Here is a 22,419-nt window from a genome sequence, read left to right as displayed (position 1 = left end):
ATAAAAATACATGGTTAGTGTATTTTATATATAAAATAAAAAGTACAAAAAATTAAATGTATGTTGTTTTTGCCCCTGTTGCTTGTGAACAGACCTAAATCTATGAGCTGTTTTTAATGACCCACCACTACTAAAAGTGAGTGCTGACCCACTTGAATGGCCTGAATGGTTTCTAATTCTTCTTTTAAACACTACAACATCTTCATTTGGACTCGAAACCTTAACAGACCTTTATTTACGTGCAGCATAAAACTCTCATATATCTTACGCCACTCAGGTTTTTAAAGGTAAGATATGGCACCAGCTGCGCTTCAAACTACACTGACGGGAAGCGAGCGCAGAGATGGCACAGATAGCCCTCAGCCGCTTCAGACCCAGCTGCAACTGAAGCGCACCGAAGCCACACACACACACATCCAGACTGCAGGTATGTGTGCTGAGATAAGGAGCAGTGGCTCTCGCCCGGCTGCTATGGTGGGTTTAACCCAGCTCAGGTATGCTGAGAATGTAGCGGAGAGTAACAGCATAAAAAGAGGAAGCCTGTAGATCTGAGCTGAGACTGAATGCCACTTGTGGAGAAACTAGGTCTTTGTCGAGGTGCATTTTGATTCCTCACTAACTTCATTTATTTAAACCAATCATGTCAGCTGGTTATGTAAGTATGTGTGTTGAAGGGGGCCAGAGAGTTACTGGAGCTAAAGTGTGAGTTGTCCTATCCGATTCTGCCACCCCTGCCAAGTCTCCTTCAGGACACAAAGTTTACTTTCAGGAGACCTTGTGGGACTCAAGCTGAGCGCGGCGGGGGGAGGCAACCGTACAGAGATTATAGCGACCCACTCGCACCCATCAAGATAATATTCTGTTCCATTCCAGGCTAAAATGAGCAAGCAAACAAATGGATGAGATAATAACGGAGTTGAACTTGAGCGTTTCATAGAAAGCGTTACTGTGGCATGCGCTATTTCACATTTATGTACAAAAACATAACTACAGTTTATCACAGAGTTTGAATCAGATAATTTGGTAAATATACTTCATTTGTTTGGATTAAACAAATATGTGAAATATGCCTGGTTGCATAATGGAATGTAGGCCTACTGATAGAAATCTGGAGACCCTCAAAGCCTGAGTTTGTTCCTGAAAAGTCACTCATTTTTCGTCCTTCCTTCTAAATAATAGTGCTCATTCCATCTCCTTTTTATGGTGGATAAACAAGATTAGATAACGTAGGCTACAGTGACAGCCAACCGCAAAATAAATACAAATGAAATGATGATTAAAGTTGAAACTGTTTTATAATTTCATCTGTATAGCTTCTTAAAGCTTCCCAAAAATGAAAATTCTGTCATTAATTACTCAACCTGTGTTTCCAAACCTGTAAGAAATTCATCCTCAGAACATTAATTAAGATATTTTTTATTGATTCAGAGAGCTCTCTGTTCATCCCGTGGAGGATCCTAACACGATCAAGTCTCAGAAACATAGTAAGGACGTTGTTAAAATAATCCATGTGACATCAGTGGTTCCATCGTAATTTTACGAAGCTACGAGAATACATTTCCTGCGCAATAACGATTATAAAAAATGACATGAGAACCTCACACACATAAACGACGTATGTATGCGAATATAACGTATCAACGCATATACGTTGTTTAGTTGTTGAGTGTAACAGAATTGGGTGGACTATCATCTGATTACTAAATGATGTGAATGACCAATCAGAACGACATATTCCAAAGAGCCCCGTGAAGAAAAAGATAAACAGACCACTTTAACAGACCGCCGTAAAATTGCATTCCAAGAACATTGCATGGTGCTTACTATCAAGTAACTTAATAAGACACTTTAAAATGTTTTAGTGTCATTGCTTTAGACTACAAATAGCGTCTTTAAAACCTTTGTCTGAAAGTGTTGTTTATGGTCAAATAAATGCTTTAATATTTTGTCATCTAGTAAATGACATTCATTTTAAGTGTTCAACTAGCCCGTACAGTACAGTAGGTCAATGACTGCTCTCTCTCACTCTCTCTCTCTGTTTTATGCACTGTATCATACAGTCACAGATAAACTACTGATTTAGGTTGTGTTATTATTAATCAGCTTCTTTTAGCATTTATCATATCTATCACACGTGATATAGCCTTATCTTTGATAGATGAAATCATGGCATGTTCATTTAAAAAGTGATCATGGCTGCATTTTTCGTACTTCATCTACACGTCTGAGAGGTAAAATCACTGTTGGCAGTGTTTGAACACTTAAGGGCACTTAAGGAAGAACATGTATGGCCGGCGTCCATTTTGTCTGAATGCCAGTGACATCCTAAGTGCACTTCTGGCATTACCCAACAATCACAGCTTCTCAGATTCGGACACCTTCCACCTTTCATTATCAAAATGAGATGGTAATATCTAGATTTATGTCCAGTACGTTAGACTATATTTGTGCAACGTATTATTTCAGTATAATATTAAAAATGTAATTTCTTCACTGACATTGATGTTTTAAAAACTTTTTACACGGAACATCCATTAAACTGAAATGTTCTCCATAGTCTTTTGATTAAAGAAACAATCTTTAGACCCGGATAAAAGGGTTCTTTACAGAACGATTCGCCGAAAGGTTCTTTTGAGAACCTAAAACAGCTGTTTCAATGGCATCGCTATGAATAACTCTTATTGGAAACTCTAGCAATATGTATATGCCATTATTTTTTATTGTATTGGTGTTCTCAGCTGTCGTGGTTTAATTGTGGATAAGTGTGTCAGGACCAAAGCACTCCTCTCGTGGTTACGGTTAAGACCTTTTTGACACATACCGCTGGAAAAAAGTGAGTCATTGGTCGGGTTCAATTTTCTGGCAGTGTGATTTTCCAAATTGTCTTTGACCCCGACTACAATCACCAAAAAAAAAGAAAATCTTGTTTCAAGCGCAAGAATGAAAGGATTTGGCCAGTGTGGGACATTTCTTAGCTTCATTTTCAGACCAACTTGGCATGTACGCCATGCTGTTGTTTATATATCCCATTCAGTCAAAGCACAGAGTTGTCAGCCCTAATCAGGCGTTTTATTGTTTTCTTTAATATTCAGCCACAGTTCACCGTTCTTTCCATATATTTACTTTAACAGGTGATCTCATCACAGAGAAGTGGTGAATGTGACATGATTGTTTTTAAAGGTGCAGTTTCTCACAATGCGTGCCTTGCCATCATAATAAACTATTAAAAGGCTGTAAAACACTGAACTTAGAGAAAGTCATATTTTACTTGTTGGTATTCTGAAAATGTTATATTATGTACCGTGCATATTACATACTGGATAAATTTGTTACACAAGTTCGAAGCTAAGCTTCTAGGCTTTTTCAATAGTATTGCAACTTGTAAGGTGACAGAATGACGGATGAGATGAAAGACAGTCAAAGTTTTTTTCAAACCTGTATGGACGTATCCAAACAATTCCCTTCATATCCCAAGATGCAACATGTTAGCGCCCTAGATTTGTCTAATCTCCGTCCAGTACTTGAAAACTGGAGTATGCGCACCTGGGCTAGGTGTGGGTAGCCCTCATTCAGCGATGCCACTGTTCATCTTTTGAGATGTGGACAGTGTGTTGTCTGACCCTCATAGACTAGCTGATCTGTAGTGTGCGTCTGATCCATTAGTGCACTATGCAGCACGGAGACTTATCTTCATCTCCTCTGTTTCATTTCTCTCCATTACAGTGCTATAATGTATATGTTTATAAACTAATATCTATAGTTTTACAAATAAAACTATAGATATTACTAGCCTATTTAGATCAGTCCTATATATAAATAGGCTAGTAATGTGTATAGTTGTATTCGCTTCTATTTTGAACAGACTGATAAACTGGTCTACATACAACGGTGAAGTAGCGCCCCCACGTGGAAGGAAAAAGTTTGGAAGGGCAACGTTTTGATTATGCATGCAAAATAAAAAGCTGTAGCAGTTTAATAAAAAAAAATATGGTCATTTATACAATGTAAAGGTTTTAAAATTCATTCATTCAGTCGTTTCCATTGTTCCATTGCCTTGTTGGCACTCATCCTCTCCCACAGCCTACTTTATTCTTGTTCTCTTTGCGTGGCATAATCTCCTTTTTAATGTCTGTGTGAATTGTATTCGATGCTATAGTATTAATGAATAATATTTATTCAGACTATCGCCGAACAGTTTCCTACAGCGTTTCCAGAGCACACGAGGTGTGAGTCACCGCTTTGCATATTACAATAATTCCAGGAAGTTTTTTTTAGGTCGACTGTTTCCTGCACCTACGCTACCTTGTTTACTGTACTCTTTGTCGCTGTCGACGTCGCTCGTCTGTTAAAAAGGTGTTCAAAAACGAGCATTCATTCGGCTTTAGTGAGCTTTGTGTATGTTAGAAGGCGAATCATGAAGTTCCTGTACCTGAGAGGTGCTGTGTTTTTCACCTTCATACCTGCGGCACTAAATCTCATGCTCATGGATGACGGGCGCTCTCTGAACTGTACACAAGAGGTAAGACAATACATAAAGACCATTAGACGCCATAATGTGTTAGATGTGTATGCATATATATGTTAAACGTGTTTATTTAGACATTGATCAGTGTCCCCTTTTTAGGAGGGGGGCACTATATTGAATGAAGGTTGTATTTTTTTCTGATCTATCTTTCTTTTTCTTTCTTTCTCTCCAGGAAATACGATGCACAGCAGAGTTCCGTAAGTCCTCCTTTCTTTTTCCTTTAGTATTGGTTTATGTTTATTATCGTCGGGTTACATTTTAACTAAGGTTTGATTATTTTCCCCTACAGATAACTGCATGTATAAAGAATGGCTGACTCCTTCAGATTTCACTCCTAGTGGACCAGATGATTTAACACTGCGTGTTGATGTAAGAAGAAATACGAAAGGCCATTTGGAACCGGTGATTGTGGCAGAATGGAAAGCAAGGGATGATGGTGGGTTACTGCATTTTCAGATAAGCCTCGTGAAAGTCCTTTTACCCGGACAGTTTCTGGGAAAAAAATCACTTTTGATGGACACTTTTAATTTATACCTATATTTCACTCTATTAAAAATTATAATGTTACTCATAATGAAGAAATCGCTTTGCTAAATGTGTGCACCAATACTAAAACAGTGCCATATTTAACATTTTCAAAAAGGAGTATTCGTTTAATTTTGTTTTTCAATAAGCATTTATCTTCCAGTTCGTACCAGGTTGTAATCATCAAAGTTAAATAATCTTTTTTTTCCTCAGGAAGCATAATTCACTTGAAAGGAACAGAGTTTAGTGTGTTAAAGTCATCCACCAATGAAAATCTGTGTGTTCATTACAAGTTCCTCGATGTTTTTAAGTCCATGAGAAATAAGGCAGACGAAAAGGCAAGACTGATTTGTTTATTTGTTGATTTATTTGCATTATTTTTGTTTTAACATATACTAATTTATGATCTATTTGAATTCTAGTGGTCTTTTTCTCTGGATAAAGTTGTGGTAGATCCAGGCAGCACATATGTAGTGACCGTCTCCAACCTTCCCAAATCAAATTTAAAACACACCAGTTACAATATCTCCAAAAAGGTTAATGTTCCAGGTAAGTGACGAATTCAATTCTCTGTTCAAATATTTCCACACAATAATTTATATTCAGAATGGTACCTCAGTTACGATCTGTAACCACAGGTTGTGACGATCCTTTGATGCGAACGAGCAGAATCTGTTTTGAAAGAGGTGAGCGCTTATTTACATCTGGTTTACCTCAAGATATCAGATAAATACATACCAAGAAACCCTGAGCGCTCAAGTTAAATATTAAAGTATGCATGCGCTTCAAATACTAAGAGATTCATTTGGTTTGATTTTTATCTTAGGGTATACATGGCAACCCAATATTACTGTAGGAAGGACCACAGGTGTGAATAGCGAGGATATTCTGTACGTTACATTCAATCCTGGAGAGAACATCGAAAAATACAATGTGTTTCTGAAGTGCTACAGCGTCGAGCAAATGAAGACACTTTATAATGTAAGACATTTTATCTGTTTGTGTATTTCAATATATCCAAATGAATAAGGCTGGAAAATATGACTCTGCACGTAAAAGAGTTTTCATCGTTTTTTTTGGCGTGTTTAGGAGAGCAAGCCATTACTAAATGTCACATATGACCTGGAGGACTGGCCACGGACATGCTGTCATTTTGATGTTCAGGTGTGTAGGCCTAAAGAAACACGTTACGCCGTGAAATGATATATTACATACGTACAAGCATTTCGCTTTTTTTCCTGTTTAGATCCAGCCATTTCTCTGGAAGTGTGGGAACGACTGTCGTCGAAAGAATCACAAGTTTAACATATGTGGTCCTGGTGTGTATGGAAACGTCTTCACCTTTTGAATCAGCGAGAAAATACGTTAAAAGCATTATGCAACTTTACTCATTTTGTTCATATGTAAATATATATAAAATATATTCCACAGTACCAACAAGCCCTCCTGAGACCAACTCAGCACTCTGGATCATTTCTGTTGGACTATGTCTCTTAATTTGTGCCATAGGTATTTGTGCAATTTATTTGCGCTGCAAGAAACAATCGCAAGGTAAGCAGTGACATTTAAGATGGGTATTTTTTTCTTTAATCGTGTTACACAACAGTGTCAGCGTCTTCCTGTGGTTAGCCACTCAGACGGTGCTAGGAATTAAATAATACGTCTAATACGCAGCAAAGAATCATTGTCTAGGAATATCCCTGCTTCTAATTTTTGACGTTACATTTCATTTCATTTGTAGAAAAGCCAAACAATGAAGTTACTCTAGAACAGCCATTTTCACCCGGTCCTCGATCTGTATTAATCATCTACTCCAGAGATCACCCCCTTTACACAGACATAGTCCTGAAGCTTTGCGCCTTCCTGCGGGCCAAATGTGGCATGGAAGTTGTGCTAGACCTACTTGACACGACTTGGCTCGGCACTATCGGCCGGCTACAGTGGCTTGAGGAAAAAAAGCGACAGATCGAGCAGTCGTCAAACAAGATTTTGGTCCTTTGCTCCCGAGGAGTGCAAGCCAAGTGGGGTGCGATGTGTGGAGAGCCTCGCATCCTCCTCCGGGAAGACGTACGCTCTCCGATCGGTGATATGCTGACTCTCGCCCTTCAGCTGATTACACCTGATATGCAGCGTCCGGCTTCCTACGGGAAGTATTTGGTGGCTTACTTTGACGACGTAAGCAGCGAAGGCGATGTGCCATCTATGTTTGACATTGCGGTAAAATATAAGCTGATGAAGCATTTCGAGGAGCTCTATTTCCGTATCCTCGATGTGGAGAAGTATCAGCAGGGAGTGAAGCACTGCATCGAGGGGATCGAAAAGGACGAGTACTTCAACTGCCCCTCGGGCGAAGCCTTGAGGAACGCAATCGAAGCATTCCAGTTGCACCAAATGAAGAATCCCGACTGGTTTGAGAAAGAGTGCGTGACCAGCGAGGAGGAAGTGAGAGGGGAAGCCGATCCACTTCTTAAGATACCCATGCAGCCGGTGTATGAGTTAACGCCCATGCTAAACATCGGACTCCCGATTCTTGTGAAGGAGGTCGACATCAATCAGGAGCCCCAGAGCGTCTGTGCAGTAATTCCCCAAATTCAAGAGAATCCTGAGGAGTCGTCCGTGGTGATTATCAATCCAAGAGTCCAGCCAGGGCACAGCGAAGTACTTTCCTATTATCCAGCAATAGAACACCCCTTGAATTACCCAGCGTGATTGGTATTGGGGCGCCAATGGACACGCAAATCTACCCCCGTCTCCTCGCTGAAGCAGGACCAGTGGAAACCACGCATCCTCCTTATGCGTTTCCAACTGGGGAACCGTCAGATAATTGTCAGACGGACAGCAGAAAGTGCTTTTTGATAGCACCTCCACCGTCAATGGAGGACAGCTTCCATCTATACCAGGAAATGGACATGTCCCGGCCAGTAGAGATGGAGGAAAGTGAAATGGAGGGTGCTTCTGAGACGAGACCATCACGAGGGTCCGATCAGGGATATGGTTCCAGGTATTCCACGGTGAGGGAGGACCTCAAGCTTCAGCAAGACCTTTCCTCTCTGGCCAAGTTACAAATGGACCTCTTTTTCAACAGCCCGATCTCTTCTGGTTTCTGCACCCAAACTATGGAGACCTGAGTCTCTTTTTTTCATTTGCAGTGTGCAGGATGTTCTTGAACAGTATGTGGTTGTTCATCACTCTTCAAACAACATTCAAACTATTTGAGTCAACAGGAACAGGAAACGGACTAGATGGATGAGTTCAATGATCAGCAGTTTTAAAGTGATTACGTGTTATGTATTTATCATAAATAATTAGACATAAACACAAGAGTGTGATCGGTTCACTTTTACTGTGGAGCAGAACAAGTACCTTGTTAAACAGCTTGATATAGAACAGCACATCACATGATTTTAAGCTTATGTTTAGCTACTGAACACAAGTCTAAGTAATTTGATTGGGCTTGCAATGTTACATTTGTATTGTTTTTTTCATATTAATTGCTCATATGAAATGTTTTGTTGTATTATATTGCACTATTTTTTTATTCAGTTTAACAGCTATATCCATATACCCAAGTTTGTATATATATATAATATTGTATAAGTAAATTTCAAAATTTATGAAGCAGCTTTCTTTGGTAATCTTCTGTTGTGTGCTTATTACTCTAATTTAGTTAAACAATCACTTTGCTTGCATCAAATTTCATTCAACTTTGGACCTTAAATTACTTTTTAACCAATTTAACCAGGATGCTTCCAGACCCTTGCAGCTGTTGCAGTGCAAATAATGTCTTATGTAAACATAACTTAACTTGCAAACTAAAGCCCTTGTAAGAAAATTCTCTGTAAAACATTTATGTGGATAAATCGAGAGAGGTGGGGTTGGAAGTCGCTTTCCTTATCAAAAAGGTTATGTACATACACTAAAACCTGTAGTTTAAAAAACATGCGTAGTATGCAGTGGTATATATTCGTCAGGTTAAATACTCCGCAATGAGGCACAAAAATCCCATAATGCACTTTCGGCCTGCATATTTAACACGTTTAGCTCACCCTGTACCCCAATCCTCAAAGCACAAGAGTAATAATATGTTAGAATAGGATGCACATTTGTTAGTAATTACATATTGGACTAGCATATATAATACTCTGTTTTAAAACTAAAAGTGAAAGGACAAGCTTGCTTCTCACAGTTAAAAGAAAAATTAATATTACTCACACTGATGTCACTCTAAACCCGGTATAACCTGTTATTTAGAAAAAACTGTTTTTGTGCTTACATTGAAGGTCAATGTCTTTCATTATATGCACAAAAACATTCTTTAAAATGTCTTTTTTTCGTCTTGGACATACAAAAGCAAGTCATTCGGGTTTAAAATGACACGAGGGTGCATAAATGATGCTAGAATTTACAATTTTAGATGAACTGTCCTTTTAAGGTGGACAACTGGAGCGAGAAATATGGTTATATTCGACGTGTTTCTTCCTGGTGTAAATCTCAGTGTAACTAATGAGCTTGGAAATACACATATTTAGATTCAAACATATTCACTGCCTGTAGATGAATGGATAGTTTCCTTTCGCAATCTGTCTATCGGCGCTGTAACAATATTCGTGCTTGATCAAAATGTCATTAATAGTGATAATCATACCTTATTCATTGGCATGAGTGATATATCGTCTGGAATTGAGCAGATAAACTGACTGATTTCAACCATGAGGTTGTGTAAAGAGAGGTAGCCTTGTACAAACCGATGATGGTAATATGGCCAGTTGGGACCAGCAATGGAGTTTGGTCATTAAAGATGGATTACAGTTATCCTCATAGATTCTATGCTTAGTAGCCTATAAAGTAGCCTATTATTACATTAAGGAACATTATGAATCCGTATCATACACAATTTTCCATTCCTAAGTACCATTGCCACTGACAAAGTATTTCAAATAGGAAAGGGCTACAACACATTCACAATTTGAAGTGTACACCAAGCCTAACAAGTCACAAGGCATATTTACACTTTTGACAAGTGCATTTAGGAACATCTCTTGACAAGGTGTCTGGAAACACTATAAACATGTGTCTACATTAGCCTACCGTCAGTTAAAGACATTTTTACATAGAAAATAAATTATACAACATTGCACTTATAACTTCTCCTCGGCTGAATAGTCCTCACACTGAATTAAAGTGCCTCACAAAACAAGTGCAAATCAAAGATTCTCGTATAGTCATATAAGCACTGGTTGACAGTCACATCCCGATACATTAAGTATATACTGCAGAGGTCACAGGTGGGAATGTTTTTCATTGGCACATTGAGTGGTTTGGTTGTAGCACCTGTTAAGAGTGGAGGAGAACGACAGGGCGTTCAGAAGGAGAGGTACTACAGGCACAAATGTAGGCCAGTATTTTGATTAGATTTGCCTAACATTGAATCACTTAACATCAAGTGCGTAATGCAATATCAGCTACTTTGGGCACGTCTGACACAAATGATATTTTGGATTTAGGCCAACAGCTAATAAACCTCGTTTTTCGAAACAGAACTCACTTATTGTTAGGAGGTTATGTAGTTGTTTTATCAATTTGCTAAATGAACAACCCTTTGCAAACAAGTCTGACAATTAGCAGCCGCTCAGTAAATCACATATACACATTATTTCGTGGAGTTCACCGGTTATATTATGCACACCTGTGAAAATCTAATTGATAACTAATTTTGCACACTGCATTTCTGTCGGTATTTTTCGCCTCAGTTAGCAAACATTTAAGACGTTGTAAAGAAAATGCTTCTTATCTACACAGGCTTCTAAAATACACTCTTAAAAGTAAAGGTGCTTCCCTTTTCTTGTCTAAAGGGTTCCATAAAGAACCATTATCATCTGAAAGGTTCTTTGTGGCTTACGAAGGTTCTTCAGATTTAAAAAAAAAAAAAAAAAAGCTAAGAAAGAGACGGTTCTTTGATCTTTGTGGAACCAAACGTGGCTCTTCTGTCGATTTGAACGCTCCTCACAATTCGTGCTTTTAACAAAGTATGGTCACAATACATTTTATCAATCGGTTTGTGTTCTGATTAAAAGGAAAGGAATGTTAGCACCTGTAGTACCTCCCCTCAAAAGGGCTGATGCACACTGTGTAGTAGCCTGCGTGGCCTCCGGTCAACGCTAGTTCCTAACGAGCGTCTACGACTGAGTATTGACAGCCAGCGTGTTCACGTAGCCGTGAGGACACATGTCGTTTTCGGAAACGCAGTGGGAGAACTGGGATGGGTTTCCCCCGCGTCCACGTGCGAACCTCCGGACACCTCTTAAGGACATGCACTGTTCAACCAGCTCCAGGCACTTACACCCCAAGAAGAAGATGTTCTTGAACATGAAAACCGATATGGGCGTTTTGTAAACAAAGACGAGGAAACATCTGACCACCAAGAGCGGCGCGTTGAGCAGCACGCCGGTGAAGAACCTCGCCCATATCCAGCGACAGTTCATCTCCGAGGCCGTCAGCTCGTAAAGCCAAACAACCGGGACGCCCAGTGCGACGAAATACGCGGATATAACCGTGTACCTAAGGTATATGTTGGGGATTTCGTTTTTAAGGAGCAGTTCCACCAGCGTGAAGCTGTCCAGGACGTCTAAGCAGGTGCTCATGAAGCATCCTTGGGAGTGAAAGCGCGTGGCGCCGTTGGGATCTTCAATGATGGAGTTGATGAGGCAGTAAAGCAAAGGCGCGCACAGCAGCATGGTTATTTTAAACCCCGTGACGCCAAATGGCACCTTCAGGGCGATCAGATCCAGGATGGACGTTTCCAGAACGAGCACCACTTTCGGGGTGGACGCGATCACGTAGATGAGCCACGCCAGGTACGCGAAGGTGAACTCCCCGAGGTTGCATCCGAAGATGGAGCCCTTCTGGTGGAAACCGCAAGCCCGTTCCCGCTTACTCCTGGCGTTTTTCATGAAGAAGATCGCCCATCCCGATATGACCACCAGATCCGTGGCTATCCACGAGCACCAGTAGAGATCCGTGAAGATGATGAGGTAGAAATCCAGCATGCCTCCTTGGAGAACGAGCACGAGGAAACACAGGATCTTGTAGAACAGGTTCTTATTAGACCTCTGCACGAACAGAGGGGTGGACTGCATGAATTCGCCCGATGTCATGGTGTAAGACTGAGGCTGAGCTGTGGCTGAGGAGGAGACCAGGGGCTGGGAGCTGCCCTCCTCGAGGTTGGCACTGCCGCTGGTGGTCTGCGTGTCTCTCCTGGACGCGACGCTCCGGATGAACAGCAGCTGTCCGTTTTCTGGTGCTGAGGAGACGGGTGAGTCGGGCTGGGAGATGTCTTTTATGATTTCAGCAGTCATTGTATTCATGCCTTCTCCTCCCGACTTGTTTTGGCTCTGCTGGTGTAATGATAGCCGCTCAAGGGGGCAGAGGAGGAAATCCTGTTATGGAATTGCGGTGGAATGGAACGCGCGCTTACCGTTCCCTCCAAAAAAATGAAACAATAATAACATAAATAATGGAATAGGCGACGATTAAATCTACGAATCCGATATTCACTAAACATGAATAATGTTGCAAACATTTCATATCCCCGTTTAAAATTATATTATAGCGCTGCGGTTAACGTAGTCGCGTTTTTTGTAAATAAGCACTGTCTTTAGTTTTTCTAATATTAGGCCTACTAAATAAATGGGTCGTGGCATTATTGATTGCATTGTGTTATTTCATTTAGCAGCCTATACATGACATTATATATATATATATATATATATATATATATATATATATATATATATATATATATATATGATAATAATAAAAGAAGCAAACATTAAAAAGTTATTAGTCGACTCATTTAATTAAATTAATAAAGAAAGAATGAAATGGGACCGCTGAATTACCTTACATAATATATATACATTTAATGAAGAGTTTATTTGCAAAAACATACAACTAAATCGTGTTTTTGATTGTCTTTATTGTTTAATGATGTTGCTTTATTATAGCTTTTTCGTTAGTTTTATAGTAAACTTTTTATAAAGAGCACAATGATAAAATGTGTCTTTTGAGTATATTATACTTAATAAGATATATATATATATATATATATATATATATATATATATATATATATATATATATATAGTATAAATCCTGCAAAACATAGATTTTCTATTGTATACAAGGATGCTTTGTGTTTCTGGGAAGATAGTTTAGATAAATAATATATAAATGTATACCAATAAAACCATAAAAATGCAAAACAAGTGCTTCGAAGGCTTCACCAAAGCTGTGCTTTTATAGACAATAACATTTGTCTTGAAGATGATGTGCATTCAAGCATAATCACTCAAAGAAGCCTGATGTAGGACAACAGAGGCCTAGTACGAACTAATGAGTATCATTATTTATCCGACTTTGAGCAATATTTCATTGCAAAAGTGCTGCAGTTTGTTGCAGGTATAACTTTAACAATACCACAATAACTATAGCCAAAAAGAATAAGAATTTTTATCCGAAAAGGCCATGCGATAACAGATAAATACCATAACAGACTATTCTCCATTTCACACAGAACTAGAGACAAATAAAATGACTACTTTACCTCCGAACCTCTAAGGCCAAATATTACAAAGCAACCAGTACCATTTACATAAAACCCACAGACATGTAATAATTTGATAATAAACTTTAATTTCAAGTTACATTGGATGGTTCTGAACCATAGAAAACAAGCACATTTCTGTATAAACATATGCATATCAACCAAGTTCGACAAGAACCGAATAACAATTGGGTGTTTGTGGTTTGACTACTGCCAGCTGAGCTTAATATGCAATATTCACTGAAGCAAAACAGATTTACAATTAATAGACAGTTAAACTGATGAACATTCAGCTTCATATTTGAATGCATTTAAGTCGGCTTTTGGGAGTCCAGATTCACAAATTATCGGCGCACTCAGTTCGTAGGGACTTCCCATGGGATACCACAGCTACACAGGTACAGCTAAACGGGTACAAAAAAAAAAAAAAAAACAACTCGGAGGTTAATTTAATCGTGAGGAACAAAACATTTAGGGATAAAGGTTACACGGGTTGTCCATGTGAACGTTGACGAGTGCATTTGTGACATCCAGGAAGCTCCCCGCCATCACCACCACCTCCCACCCAGTCAGAATCAGTGCATGAGAAGAGGGATATTTCAAAAATATCAGAAGCATTAACAGCCACCAGTTAGTGAAGTCATACACAGTTGCTGTATCCTCACAGTCAATAATAAACATGTCAAACCCACTCCTGAGATAAACTCGGCCAGGTTTGTTAGCTATATCTTTCCAATTTCTTATATAACTTAGTGTCCTTTCTTGCAATTTTTTAAATTACTTTTGTTTTTGCTCTTTATACTTATTCTAGTACATTAACCAGACATGGACAGACTCACAGAATGGAGAAGGCGTTCTAGAAAATATTTTTTTTAGCACAAGAGCTATTTTAATGTCTTTTGACGTGTGTTTTATATTCATTTATTGAATCTGAAATGAATTAATTGTTTTAATGGCCTGCTGAAAGGCACTGCCACAACACAGGGGAAAAAAGACGCTACTGCCCATCAGTCACACAAGACAGTTCTGTCTAGTTTCTAACAGGGATAGAAATAGAGTAAATAGGGACGAGGGTTAGTCTAGGAGGGAGTTAGCGAAGGACGGAAGGAGGCCTGCTATAGGTACAGTTCGTAGTAATCGTCCAGCTCTTCGTGGAACAAGTCCCACTCATCTTCGGAGTCGGTAACATCATCGTCGGTTCCGGCGGCCAGAAGCATGAGGAGCATCTCGCTGAGCTCGAACGTCACCATCTCATCTTCATTGTCGAAGGAGTCACTGTTCTCCCGCTCGTCGAAAAGATCCCAGAGTGGCGTCCGTCTGGAGTTCTGTAACACAGATTCCATTAATGGCTCGATCGAGTGCCAATGATCGAAGTCGTTGCACATCATTAAGTGAATACGATATGCTTTCATGCAGCTGAATTTTCAGTTTGGCACCGACGTTGGGAGAAAATAGCCATAAGGCTTGGGCAGAAGCTTTACCCGGGTTCTTCCGTTGGAACCGGTCTGTCTCCTCTGGGGTTGAGGCTCTTCCAGACGCCCGTCAGGAAAGGCATGCTTGTAAAAGCAGTTGGCTCCAAACGGACAGGTTCCACGGCCTTCATCAAAATATCGGCAGGGTTTACTCCTGGGTATGAAGATGGGACAAAACTGATTAGCTGAACAAACGGTTAAAAAAATAAATATCAAAAATGAAATTTCTGTCATGAACTATTCACAGAATCCCAGAAATTGTTGTATTCTTGTAGATTAATAAGGTCTAATATGGACTATTTTAAAGCCCTTACTAACTTTCTGGGCCTTGAACATGTCGTTTGCATTGTTGTCTACACAGGGTCAGAAAGCTCTCAGATTTCATCAAAAATATCTTCATTTCAGAAGATGAACGAAGGTCTTATGAGGGTAAGCACTTAATAACAGAATTTAAATTTTTTGGTGAACTATAAATTAAAAAATTAAGTCTGTCCTTCATATTAACACAGAAGGACTACAACACCAGAAAATCGAAAATGGCTTGTAAATGCCATTCAACGGCACTGAAGCAAACAAAATTTGTTTGCATTCATCACGACCAAATGTCAAATTCGATACAAAGATTATTGCCGTTACATCCAATATGAGAGCCACAGTACCGCTGCATATTTTGTAATTTTGGCCCAGTACCCTTTACTTTCATTACATGGACAACAGTTGCCAGAATACTCTTCAGAAAGTCATCTTTTGTCTTCCACAGAAAACATACAACATTCGGGTGAGTAAATGACCAAATTTAATTATTTCTTAATTAATACTGTTACTTTCATTAAATTCAGTAAAAATTCTCAGTTGTGTACCCCATGCCATCCTTGTACTTCTGAATGAGCTGCTGCTTCTCCTCCTTGTCCTCCACCCAGTATTCGCTTGGTATGACAAAGTTCGATGTGATTCGACACTCTGGGCAAGACCTGATTATGAACATGAAATTAATTTGTCACTAAAATTTATGATTCTCATTTTTAAAAGGACAATTATAACCAGAGATAATAATCCTACGGTAATGATCGCGGTAATTGAAATGATTAAAGATCATCTGCTATTCAACTTAATGCATGTTTGATTATCTTAAGGACAGTCTTACTTTATGATCTTGCTCTCGAACTGCTTGGCCTTCCGCCATTTCCTGATGCACTTGAGGCAGTAACAGTGGCTGCAGTTGGAGAGGATGCCGAAACGGCGTTCGCTGGGGTTGGTTTTCTCGAACACCACCTCCATGCACACTCCACACATCATGTCTTTACTACGCTGGATGGCAAAAGAAATTTCCATGTCCTTCTCGTGAGCCTCAATGCAGGCCTGGCGTAAAAAACCAAAATAAAACAAAGAGATTTTAACTCTGAATCGTCTGAGAACAGGATGTGAACTTTATACCCACCCTGATGTGCTGCGAGCGCTGAGAGGTGTCGGAAGGGTGGAGAACCTGTAGGCCGCACATGTCACAAACGTCGCCGTGGAGGTAGGCGCAGTTGAGGCCATAGCGACATTCGCCAACGGCGGCGTACGGGCAAAGCTGTTTCTTCATTTCTTTGTTAGCTAGTTCTTTCTCATACTCTTCTTCGATGAGAGGTCCAGGCCCCTCGAGCGGCACTGGATCAGCTGTAGAGGGAAACCAAAGAGGCATGATTTTAAAAGGAATGGTTCACCCAGAAATAAAAAATTCGGTCATTTAATTCTGTCTAGGAAGAATTGTTATTCTCCTACTTTTTACCGTTTAGTGCTTTTGATTATTGTTAAAAGCGCTATATAAATAAAAGTGATTGATTGATTGATTGATTGATTGATTGAAGGAAGAGAAGCAATCTTTAAAGTTGTTATTTTTGTATGTAGTTCTGTTGCGGTCTATGGAGGGTCAGAAAGCTCTCGGATTTCATCAATACCTTAATTTGTTTGGAACGACATGAAGGTAAGTAATTGATGGCTGAATTTTTTTGGGGGTGAACTAGATCTTAAAAATGACAATTCTGTCTGATACATGTTAAAAACTAATGACTCCACAGCTGTATGTGTTCCTGTGGCCTGTAAATGCTATTTAACACCACTGAAGCCAGCAAAATTGTTGTCTTAACATTTAGAGTTCCTGGCATGGGGATAGAAAATCATCTACATTAGAGTGGTATAGGCTGAAGAATACCAATCTTTATGCTTACAATCTAGAGACAGCACAAGTGACAGAAATTTGTATCTATTTTTTTTATTCAGTCCTTCAGATTCTGAGACGTAAATGAACTGAAAGAAATGAAGAAATAAAGAAACCGCAAGATTTATTGACGTATTTGGTGGTTTCATAATGTGGTCTACCACAGTAAACGCTGGAAGAAAAGCACCTGCTTTCCTGAACGTAGGAGTTTTGGCTGCCACCCAAAGACTAGGAAAGAAACAGCACTGTTCCTTCAGCTCTTTGCTGATGAAGTCACCCTTTAAGATAAATGTAAGTGGGTCTTGGCTAACAAGAACAAGAGAGCGCACTGGTAGAGCACAGCTTGAGCTGTGCTGCGTGTGCAGGGTCAGTCCAAGTTTAGCGAGGAAGCTGATTATTTATGCATTATAAAATAGCTCTTTCCGATCATATGTGCTACATTTGAAGTAGTCATAAAATGGTTAATAAATGAACACCTTTAGCCAAACATTCTAGAAGAATGTGCCGAGTTGCTATGTTGCTTGGCAACTGTAAAAAAAACCTACAGTTAATGACCTACATTATGACACAGCATTGTTATTTTTTTTTTTTTTTTTATTAACAGTATTTACTTACATTTCAAATTGTAACATTTTCAGCTGTCATTATAAAAGCTAAATTTATTTAGATTTCTTATATTTAGCTTTTATTTTTATTTCAGTTTTTTATTCATTTTAACTTTCCCCATCTAAATTTTATAGTTAAAATCATTTTCTTTAATTGAAAAACTAGTAGGTTTTCATTCACAATAACAAACATTACTACACAGAAGAATTTCTGTTTATGACTGCAATTTTTTATTGAACGGTGGCATTTCTAGGTTTAGGTTTAGCGATGGATTCACATTGTGTGTCGGCACAGCATTCCTTGATGTTCATCCCAAGGTCATGGTATCGATACCCAAGGAATGCACATGCTGATAAAATGTGCAACTTCGGTGTAAAATTAGTTGGCAAATGCACATGTGTAACTGCAACAACCTTTCCATGTAACGCTGCAATAAGATCCAGTTAGATAGCATATGTTAAAGCTACAGTCTATTACTCTTTAGGAGTTAATAAACAGAACTGCACACATCTAGCATAAGAATATAGCAGCCGGGAATACTTCTCTGTTTAGGTCTATAACGGAGCTACTCCGGAGCGGTACCTACCTGAGCCAGTCTAAAAAGTCTTATTATAGGTGTACAGTGGTCTGCTTGGGAATTAGAGTAAGAGACTCCAGATACATTTTGTCTAATTTATTTTCCAAGAAGTGAAAATGAGTTCCTTTGGTTCTTTCATGAACCAATTAAGAAGCATGCCACACAAAAAACAACAACAACCACTACAACAGTTACAGCATTATTATGACAAACCAAAGCATTGGTCAAGCCTAATTGTAGAAGAGTCTTCATATTGAAAACCAAATGCTTGGCTTATCACTGTGTTTTCACAGATTGTCTTGGCAGTGACAACTGAACACGTTTCCCAGCTACACTCACCCCTCCCACAGTAGGGCTGCCCTGGCACGAACTCGGCAGCATTGACCCAGTCCACTGCCCCCGAGCCTTGGGGCTTCTCCTGGGCATCGGTCGTACCACCTGGCCCATCAGACACGGGATCAGGAGTGCCAGCAAGGGGAGCAGCGGTCAGCGGCACCGGCGGCTTAGAACTAGGGACTTCGTCTTGCTTGGCAGGTTTAGTATGTTCATACCTGAGGCACAATGCAAATTTAATGAAAATACAATAAAAAGTGGACTGATACAGAAGGTAAGCCACGCAATGAAAATGCACCCCTAGGCCTACATAGTTTATCTCTGAAGCTTCTAAATGAAAAACTTCTCTGTGGTAGTTATGAATTGTAATTGCATTTTTGCTGGTATAAATACACAGAAACAACATATTTAAGTGAGTGTCGGCTGTTATTAAAACAATGTGCTTAGAGAAACTATTTTAGACACGCTTTAGCACCTTATAATCATTAAGCGGCTGGGTGTTTTGCTGTCTTAGGTGTCAGAGCGTTTCCCACTGGTGGTATTTTTTTCTCAAGCTGATACAGTCAAACTTGAAGATTTGTGTGTGGTTACCATGGTGAGTACATGTCTTGTTCACACTCATAATGCAGCAGTTAGCCTCTTTTAGAAGTGATTCATTTAAATACGTAGCGTCTCCGAGTGGGTTTGATGGTGCAAACTGTCAGCATCCTTCATCATGCTAATGAATGAACAACTGCTAAACATTTCAAGGCTAGAAACAATAGAAAAAAAAATATTTTAGGCAAACTAGTCAACTTTACTGTGCAAGAAAAACTCTTAAATGTAGTGTTGGGTTGCTTGCATATGAGAAAATGTTTTGGACAGCATAATTAAAGCTAGTTTCCATATGCAATTATTAAGACAATAACCAATCCATTTGAACTCCTTGAGGATGATGATAGGATTTTAATTTGCCAATAATGTAATTACGAGGTTTTCATTGAGAAGTATGATTCACCAATGTTTTTTTTTTTTAATAATTTCTTTACAGTGTTCATGGTACAGCGTGGCAATAATGATCTGCTCGTTATTCATTAGCAATGATTAATATAAAATTGCATGTACATGCTGTGTATTTACTTAGTACAACTAAACTACTTGCACTTAACCAACTTGTATTCAAGCATTTGAAGTGTTTGTGTCTAACCCTTCTGTGGCTTTTTTCATGGCACGAAATATTATGACTGAATTATATCACGCATTTTATGACATTTTATCAGTATGCATGCGTTATGTTCCCTGGAAATCAAACATATGACCTTGCCGTTTCATTTCTAGCTATTTTTACTTTAATTTGAGCTGCAGATACAAGTCATTTTATTACGTAATATCAAATAAATAATAATTGAATGTAAATTAGTGCTGTCAAATGATCAATTGCATCCAAGTACGTTTTTTTTTTTTTTTTTTTTTTTTTTTTTTTTTTAAATCGGACATTTTCTTTTATTACATTTTAAAATTAGACAATAATACATTAAAACAATGATTTAAATTTAAAGATAACCTTAAAACAACTACAGTTTCTCAAAAAAATATTACAAGAAACCACATTACAATGAATAAATATATACGACATGCACTCATAGCATCCTATAGTTTATGATAGCTAACAAGCCTGATGACATTGTCGTTTAGCATCTGACCTTTTATATTTCTCTTTATTCCCCATCAAAACATGCCTCAGTGCTTTCCTGAAGTATCCAGAGACCCCTCCATCCTCAAACCTCTTGGGTCATTTAGCCTTATTCTAGTCCAATGCGCGTTTGCGTGCATCTGTCGGCCTATAGGTGGGAGGGGGGGGCTCGCATAAATAAATGACACAGCGGTGGAGCACAAGTGGCTACCGCAGAATGGCGGAATGAACCGAATGAACCTGGCGGCGGTAGCAACAGCAGCAGAAGGAGACAGAGAGAGAGAGAGGGATGCATGTTAACACACTGGGGTTATGTAATTGTCATGCAGGCTGCAGTGTGCTGCTCTATTTGGCCCCCAGATTGGTGGGGGTGGAGGTGGAGGTGGGGGGGCACACGGAAGGAGACAGAGATAGACACAAAGCAGCAAAGAAGAATCCATCCATAATGAAGCATGCACCGAGGCCCTTTCTACACGCACTTAATGAAAGCTCACCCCCCATCTCGCAAAACACACAGGAACAATAATGCGGTAAACCCCACATGGGGACAAAAGCATCACTGCACCTCCTATACATCTGACAAAGCAACTCTGTCAGACATCAATCTAGCCTCCAGACATCAGATATTTAAGCTCAAGACCCTGTAACGGCAGGAAACAGAGCAAGAGGGAGCTCTCGGTCAGATGTAATGCTGTCATAGAACAGCCTCGGCAAACAAAGACATTCCCATACTGCCGAGCTGGGGGCAGCAGTTACTATGGGGATACACTTGACCGCAGACAGATATGAGACAAACATTGTCTACACTGTCTGGCTCGCAGGCTAATTTTTTACTCAATGCATTTGACTGCAGTGGCTAGAGGTGGTGTATAGAGGTGGTGTTTGTAGGCCATTTCTGAGGGCATCTAAACACCTACAAATAAGAAATGGGCCACAAACAGACCGTTTGCGTGCGTCGCAGTAGTTTTGGCATTAATATGTCTATAGACAACGAAGCCAGTTTGGGGGCCATTTCTTCTTGAGCGCACCTTAGTGTCCTCTGGTGCAAAAACCCGACCTATAACAGCTCTTAAAGCGACGGTTCAGGCCAAATTGAAAATTCTCGCCACTCCAAACCTGCATGACCTCATTTTTTTTTTACATTTCAATAAAGTCCGTGCAACGGCAGCCAGCGAAATATCTTATTTTGCGCACAGCTTCGAGGAATCCAAAAACGATGACAGAACATTCAGTGAACTATCCCTTTAAGAAAGCGCCAAACTCAACAACTTGTTTACAGAAAATTCTGCGTCTCGGATATCACGGGTACATAATGAAGCAACACACACAACACTTCTCAGAAGCCTTGCTTACCGCTACTACATTTAAACACACTCACGTGTTACGGCCCCAAACACGGAAATGCAGATTACATTACATTTGATGTTATGTAATATCTACACAGATCTAATCAAGGGGGCCAGCGGTTGTTTTGAAGCACGCTTTTTGTCTGCGTCTCTTACCTGCAACGGTCCCCAAAAGCACAGCATCCCTTTTGAAAGAACTTGCAGATCATGGTTGGCTTGCAGCTGCTGAGGTCGTGTAAATATCGACAGTTGTCGCCCTCTTTGCAAAGCCCGTGCATGAAATACCTGCGAATGAAAATGTGTTTTGATCTTGATATAACAACACTCAGAGACATCTATGCTTTATGACATCCTAATATAAAAAGATCACTATCCGTCTCATACAAATAAGCACCAGAGCTTATGATTCATAATGCACTGCCTACATCGTTTACTGCATAAACAGCTTGACCCAAATAACCCTTCACATGTGCGCATGTTACATTTGACAACAGTGCTAATGTAAATATCACATGTTCTCAAAATGTTATACTATCAAGTATGTGGGCAACGTTAAATAAA

At 39.4% G+C, this 22,419-nt stretch overlaps 3 protein-coding genes across 3 annotated transcripts in view; 1 reads left to right on the top strand and 2 right to left on the bottom strand.

Moving 5' to 3' along the window:
• Positions 1 to 3,758: 3,758 nt before the first annotated feature.
• On the top strand, positions 3,759 to 8,668 carry il17ra1a (interleukin 17 receptor A1a). The gene is given in 12 exon segments (XM_043236354.1): positions 3,759 to 4,519; positions 4,698 to 4,722; positions 4,815 to 4,961; positions 5,264 to 5,388; positions 5,473 to 5,599; positions 5,689 to 5,736; positions 5,877 to 6,031; positions 6,140 to 6,214; positions 6,297 to 6,369; positions 6,482 to 6,601; positions 6,792 to 7,733; positions 7,736 to 8,668. Coding segments are annotated over 12 exon segments (2,385 nt in total). The 5' UTR covers positions 3,759 to 4,414; the 3' UTR covers positions 8,179 to 8,668.
• Positions 8,375 to 12,761, bottom strand: tmem121b (transmembrane protein 121B). Its single transcript, XM_043236356.1, has one exon. The coding sequence runs from the start codon at positions 12,412 to 12,414 to the stop codon at positions 11,227 to 11,229; it is 1,188 nt and encodes a 395-aa protein (XP_043092291.1). The 5' UTR covers positions 12,415 to 12,761; the 3' UTR covers positions 8,375 to 11,226.
• A 960-nt stretch (positions 12,762 to 13,721) lies between these two features.
• mkrn1 (makorin, ring finger protein, 1) overlaps positions 13,722 to 22,419 on the bottom strand; it is a 9,315-nt gene continuing 617 nt past the window's right edge. Inside the window, exons 2-8 of the mRNA XM_043236355.1 lie at positions 22,015 to 22,143; positions 18,847 to 19,058; positions 16,563 to 16,783; positions 16,269 to 16,483; positions 15,985 to 16,095; positions 15,134 to 15,278; positions 13,722 to 14,977 (exon numbers count right to left, since the gene is read on the bottom strand). Of these exons, the coding sequence (XP_043092290.1) occupies positions 14,768 to 14,977; positions 15,134 to 15,278; positions 15,985 to 16,095; positions 16,269 to 16,483; positions 16,563 to 16,783; positions 18,847 to 19,058; positions 22,015 to 22,143 (1,243 nt within the window). The 3' untranslated portion in view covers positions 13,722 to 14,767. The remainder of the gene's footprint in view (positions 14,978 to 15,133; positions 15,279 to 15,984; positions 16,096 to 16,268; positions 16,484 to 16,562; positions 16,784 to 18,846; positions 19,059 to 22,014; positions 22,144 to 22,419) is intronic.

Source organism: Puntigrus tetrazona, chromosome 4 (genome assembly GCF_018831695.1).
Source record: "Puntigrus tetrazona isolate hp1 chromosome 4, ASM1883169v1, whole genome shotgun sequence".
Classification (NCBI taxonomy): domain Eukaryota; kingdom Metazoa; phylum Chordata; class Actinopteri; order Cypriniformes; family Cyprinidae; genus Puntigrus; species Puntigrus tetrazona.
Note: the sequence above shows the minus strand (reverse complement) of the source record. Positions and strands in the feature narration are given on the sequence as shown.

Coding starts and splice junctions, on each gene's coding strand:
- tmem121b (XM_043236356.1), bottom strand. CDS start 12,414: ATGAATACAATGACTGCTGAAATCATAAAAGACATCTCCCAGCCCGAC.